Raw genomic sequence first — 6,427 nt, 5'->3', positions numbered from 1 at the left:
GGGTGAGATCTTGCGTGGAGCCCCAGATCGAGGGAGATTATCAGTGGTCTTGTATGTCTTCCATTTCCTAATAATTGCTCCCACAGTTGATTTCTTCAAACCAAGCTGCTTACCTATTGCAGAATCAGTCTTCCCAGCCTGGTGCAGGTCTACAATTTTGTTTCTGGTGTCCTTTGACAGCTCTTTGGTCTTGGCCATAGTGGAGTTTGGAGTGTGACTGTTTGAGGTTGTGGACAGGTGTCTTTTATACTGATAACAAGTTCAAACAGGTGCCATTAATACAGGTAACGAGTCGAGGACAGAGGAGCCTCTTAAGGAAGAAGTTACAGGTCTGTGAGAGCCAGAAATCTTGCTTGTTTGTAGGTGACCAAATACTTATTTTCCACCATAATTTGCAAATAAATTAATAAAAAATCCTACAATGTGATTTTCTGGATTTTTTTTCCAACATTTTTCTGTCATAGTTGACGTGTACCTATGATGAAAATTACAGGCCTCTCTCATCTTTTTAAGTGGGAGAACTTGCACAATTGGTGGCTGACTAAATACTTTTTCCCCCACTGTATAATGATGACTGTTTTTCTGTTTTCTTTTACCTGAAGGTCAGATTACTGACTTCGGCTTTGAAGTTGATATGTTGCCCCGAGGTTAGAGTATTTGAAATGCATCTCTCCCCCTCTTTCAATGGTATATCAATGCAATGAGGGGCACCAACCATATATAGTGAAATACAGTATAGAAAAAGAAGAGCGAGTGAGTGAAACAGAGAGATCCATGTATCCCTCCACCCAGCAGCTTGTTAAGAACTAAATTCCTGGGCCCACCTTAAGTCTGAACTCAGCCCCTTAGTGACCTCTCTGAGGTTAAGAGTCACCATAAAGTAAATCATGGTACTCCAGGTGACCCCCAAATGACAGAGATGGCTAATATACAATTCACACTGACCCAAGTGGTCTCGACAACAACCTTGATGAATGTTTAGACCAGTGCCCAGGGACTTTGAGAATGAACAGAGATAGGATGGTATTTAACAAGCTTCCTGGTCTTGGAGGGGCAGATTGTTGCGAGCTCTTCTGAGTATCACACCACTCTCACTTGTGCACAGGTCTATTAAATCCTCTAAAATTACAGTCGTCTTCACCTTGTCTTTCATCCAGCATTTCTTCCCACAAATCTACGATTCCTAGTAAGCGAATGGAAATAGAGATGAGGTTAACAGCAGACCTGCACACAAGCAAACATAACGTACAAAATATAAAGATGGCATACATTTATTTGTTAAAACAATCTATAAACGAGTCAGAAGCCAGAAAGGAAATACGTTTAATTCTATACTTTTCACAGGGCTGATGATACCTCAAATTGTCCAGTACTGTTCTGGACAGCTCAAACGACTCTAAATTCCCTCACAATGTGACACCAGAGAGAGCAGACATAAAGCAGGAGTCACATCAAGCCTCTCAGACAAAGCCATATCAGGACAGCTTTTGACAGTCTGTCCTTGTCCAGCTGTAGAAGGAAAGCAACCCAGGGAGCATAGAGTAAAAAATATGTGGCATGACTTACACAATATATATTCTATCTGTACATTGTGTGCTGACCTTCAAATGAAATATGTATTGTATCTGAGGTAGAGAACCCTGAGGAGCAGGACTGTTAAATATAATCAGGTTTATGATATTCTCCAACCTGCTGCTCCACAGCTAATCAACACACACTGAAAAGACAGTTACTGTATACCATTTGAATACACCATTGTCTTTTGTTAATTAATCACAAAATATACAGTAATCAATAATACCTAATAATAATAAATAATTAGCAATAATAAAATGCTTAAGTTGAACTCACTATTAGGTTTTTTATCAAACATAAAACACAGCTACATTTGTAGAACGACAACTGTCAAACTCGAATTATATAGAAATGTAACGTAGTACATCAATTAACAAAAATACTCCTGCCTTAACTGAACATCTGCCAATGTATTGAACACCTTCCCATGTCAATTTGAGGGGTACTGTACTATCTAAACGGTAGATAGATAAATAAATGTACTTTTCTGACAGGCCAGAAGTAGTTTAGGAGGAGTAAAGAAAATATTGCCTACATCCTAACTGTGGTCACAACAAACCTGGCCTGCTGATGGGAAAACACAGATGATGTGTTAAGGAAAAGCACCAGAGAGAGGGGGTATCTGCCCAGAGGTTTACCTATCAACAACAGATGGCTGACCCATGGTACTTCTTACTTCAGTCTGGCATACCCTACCTGCCTCATCATCAGAACCAGGGCACAATTACAGTACTGTAGCTGTCATCATCTCTAAAAGGCACAACTTATCTTTATGATAGAGACATAGTGACCACTCACTCACTGCCTACTCTACATCCGTGTCATGATATTTTACAGAGGTAAAGGGATCAGGAAAACGTCATCTTTTCAAACATGACTTCCTGCACTCCAGCATTGGTTTCTTTGTTCTGCAGCTTACATAAATAAGCTCAGTCATAAATCGGTTCCTCAAAAGGTAGTTGATCTACCAGTATTAAATATTAGATAGGTGTTTGGGACAATGATACATTATTTGTGGATGTCTTCTGAAAGTCATAAGACCTGATATAGTTTAAGGTATGCTAATAGAAGGAAAGTCAGCTAACAGCCTCTTTGCTCAAGGGCTTGTTTGGTTTGAAATCCAAAAGGAAATTCTCAGAAGAGATAATGGTGACACTTTATTTGGATAGTCTGGATAGTCCATCTGTAGATGTTCTACAGATGGTCATACTATCAACAAACTATCTGTTGATAAGCAACTGCTTGCTAAGGATACAGTTAGGGTTAGGTGTAGAATAAGGGTTAGGGTAAGGGTTAAGTTTAGGGTTAGGATAAGGGCTAGGGTTAGGGTTAATGTTACTGATAGGCTGTATATAGTCTGTAGAGCAGGGATCATCAACTAGATTTAGCCGCGGGCTGATTTTTTTCTGGAGCGGATGGTCGAGGGTTCGGAACATAATTACAAATAATTTGTAGACTGCAAATTGACCGCAAGAAGCCCAAACAGATATAATGTTTGACTAAAACATAATAATTTCAAACATTACAAATAATGAGTTTTAAGTATACAATCACGTCTCTCTGTTATGTGTGGGAATACTTGGGAACAGATTTCTTAAATTAAAATCTGAGCTGATTTCCTGGTGTTTTTACAGTCTTTTATACTGAACAAAAATATAAACGCAACATGCAACAATTTCATTGATTTTACTGAGTTATAGTTCATATGAGAAAATCAGTCAATTGAAATAAATTCATTAGGTCCTAATCTATGGATTTCACGACTGGGAATACAGATATGCATCTGTTGGTCACAGATACCTTAAAGAAAATGGGCCTCACAATGGGCCTCAGGATCTCGTCACGGTATTTTTGTGCATTCAAATTGTTCGTTGTCCGTAGCTTATGCCTGCCCATACCATAACCCCATCGCCACCATGGGGCACTCTGTTCACAACCTTGACATCAGCAAACTGCCCGCCCACACAACGCCATACATGGGGTCTGCGGTTGTGAGGCCGGTTGGACGTACTGCCAAATTCTCTAAAATGACTTTGGAGGCGGCTTATTGTAGAGAAATTAACATTAAATTCTCTGGCAACAGCTCTGGTGGACATTCCTGTTGCACACTCCTCAAAACTTGATACATCTGTGGCATTGTGTTGTGTAACAAAACTGCACATTTTAGGGTGGCCTTTTATTGTCCCCAGCACAAGGTGCACCTGTGTAATGATCGTGCTGTTTAATCAGATTCTTGATATGCCACACCTGTCAGGTGGATGGATTATCTTGGCAAAGGAGAAATGCTCACTAACAGGGATGTAAACAAATTTGTGCACAACAATTGAGAGAAATAAGCTTTTTGTGCTTATGGAACATTTCTGGGATCTTTTATTTCAGCTCATGAAACATGGGACCAACACTTTACATGTTGCGTTTATATTTTTGTTCAGTGTATGTCGAACAATGAAAATTCCACACCAATTATTTTTTCTTTGAAAACTTGGGGTGCCAAATAACACCACTTGGCCTGCGGTCCGCCAGTTGGGGAACCCTGCTGTAGAGCATCTACAGATGGACTATCCAAATAAAGTGTTACCGAGATAATATCTGTATTAATAACATACTGGCCCTATCAATACATTGTGAAGTAAAAAAACTAAAAAAGGTATGTCAAGAATTACATCTCTAAAACTCATTCTAACAAACACCAATATTGGCATCACTGGCAATATTAACCTGTCAGATTGTCTGCAGTTACAGTTGTGCCATTTGTCTTTCTCCCAAAGATGCCACGACCCTATCCCAGCAAATGATTTCCAATGGGAACATTACTCAAAGAAGATCAATTTCATAGCATTGTAGCCTTTACGGAATGGAAAGTGAAGCTGCAAAAAGCGATTCAGGACAATATGGACTCCTCAAAAATCTCAGTCAATTTCCCATTGCACAGCTTTTGAGTTTTAAGAATAATATAATCAAAAATAAAAGATCAAAACATTGTATTGTAATACTTTGTGACGTAAACCAGGGTGTGGTTATGTTACTTTGGTAATTGTTATCCTAGTAACTTTTTATGTTGGTTTTTACATCAAATAAATACACAACCTAACTGTCTGATATGATATGGTTGTTTTTAATCTGGTGATGCTCAAGGAATTCTGAGGTCTCCTCTGCAATCTGTCCTGGGATGCGGAAGTCGATAGGTATGGGCTGAGGGGGCTGGGCCAGGGGCCGGCAGGCCTCTCCCTTAGGGCTGGAGGTGCTGTGGGAGTCCTGGGGATCCAGGTTGCAGCCAGTGCCCTGGAGGAACTGCAGGAAATTCTCCTCTATGGATCCCTCACGGCTGGGCAGTCGGTCCTCCTCTCCCGTCACCCGGCGGAACAGGCAAGGCACATGCTTTCCCAGCTCCTCGCGAATCTGCCGGTTCAGACAGCCATAGAAGAAGGGGTTGGAGGTGAAGCAGAAGTAGCCGATCCAGGTGACCACCTCCTCCAGGGGAGCCAGCGTGGCTGGAGGGCTAGAGGCCAGAGCTGAGTACAGGTGGAAGGAGAAGTAGGGCAGCCAGCAGCACAGGAACTGTCCTCCCACTGCTGCTAACACTGCTGCCGCCTTGCCCCCTCCGAAGGCACGGTGAGGGGTGTCGCGCCCCACCCCTGTCCCCGTGCCCGTCCCTGAGCTGGTCACCATGGTGGAGTGGCTGCTGAGCGACTCGGAGCGCCGGTGGCGGGGCGTGTCCATCCAGGTGGGCAGAGGCCCATGATGCATGGCTGCAACCCGCGCCACCTTGAACATGCTGCAGTACACCACCAGGATGACCAGCAGCGGGCACAGAAAGTACACCAACGTGAACAGGACCATGAAGGCCATGCGGTTCGACCCGCCCCCCGTCCAGTGCAAGGAGCATCGCCTGTGACTCTGAGCAGGGGGTGAGGGGACACCCCCACCCCCTCCCCCAACTCCAGCACCCTCCAGAAAAGGAGTCCTTCCGCCCTGTAAGGCCCAGGCCAGCAGCGGCAGGGCGGACATGGCCAGGGCTTTGACCCATATCCCCACCAGGACTGAGGCCACCAGGCCTAGGGTCATCTTCACCTCATAGCGCATGGGGTGGATGATGTAGTAGTAGCGCTCCACGTTGATAGCCGAGATGGAGAGAATGGCGGCGGTGACCAGGCACACACTGAGGAAGAGGTAGCTCCGGCACAGGGCCTCGCCAAAGAAGGACCGGCCTGAGAGCATGCCCAGGGGCATCAGCACCAGGGCCGCCAGCAGGTCCACCAGGCACAGGTGGAAGACAAAGGCAAACTTACGGAGCTGTGGGGCCTTGGCGATGACAGCCATTACGGCCCCATTGCCCACCACGGCCAGCAGGTCCATGAGCAGCATGGCGAGCAGCGCTAGTGACTGGGACAGAGCCCCACCCTCAGGTGACTCAGAGGCAGAGGTGTTGGGCATGGGCTGTGAGAAGGGGAGGGAGGAGTTCCACAACGGCTCCATCGGATGGCGGGACAAGGCAGGCAGGGGGTGTCAGTCACAGGCCCATCACCCATCCTTCACAGCCAGGGGGCGGGGCCAGGAACCAGAGGCCCAGTCTGGGAGGAGGTCAGATAGCAGCAGCTCTGTAAACGGGGCCTGTGAGCCTGGGTCATCCTGGGAATACTCAACCTCCCTTAACCTCCTCAGCAATGCAGGCCTTTTCCTAGGAACAGAGAGAAGTAGGATGAAGGACATTAGCTACTGCAATTCACAATGGCTGACATAGGACAATAGAACAATGTAACTGTTTTTACAAGGAGGGCTCTCTTAGGGCCCTGTTTTTCTGCCGAAGGACGTGGTTTTATGAGATAATCCTAACACAAACTCTGTCAGAGCT

At 44.9% G+C, this 6,427-nt stretch overlaps 1 protein-coding gene across 1 annotated transcript; it reads right to left on the bottom strand.

Moving 5' to 3' along the window:
• Nucleotides 1-4,662: 4,662 nt before the first annotated feature.
• On the bottom strand, nt 4,663-6,051 carry LOC311137978 (G-protein coupled receptor 61-like; the record flags this gene model as incomplete). The annotated part of the gene is made up of 1 exon (XM_084172623.1): nt 4,663-6,051. The coding sequence occupies one exon, from the start codon at nt 6,049-6,051 to the stop codon at nt 4,663-4,665; it is 1,389 nt and encodes a 462-aa protein (XP_084028749.1).
• Between the last annotated feature and the right edge of the window lie 376 nt (nt 6,052-6,427).

The sequence above is a fragment of the Coregonus lavaretus genome (genome assembly GCF_964263955.1).
Source record: "Coregonus lavaretus genome assembly, chromosome: 12".
NCBI classification, from domain to species: domain Eukaryota; kingdom Metazoa; phylum Chordata; class Actinopteri; order Salmoniformes; family Salmonidae; genus Coregonus; species Coregonus lavaretus.
Note: the sequence above shows the minus strand (reverse complement) of the source record. Positions and strands in the feature narration are given on the sequence as shown.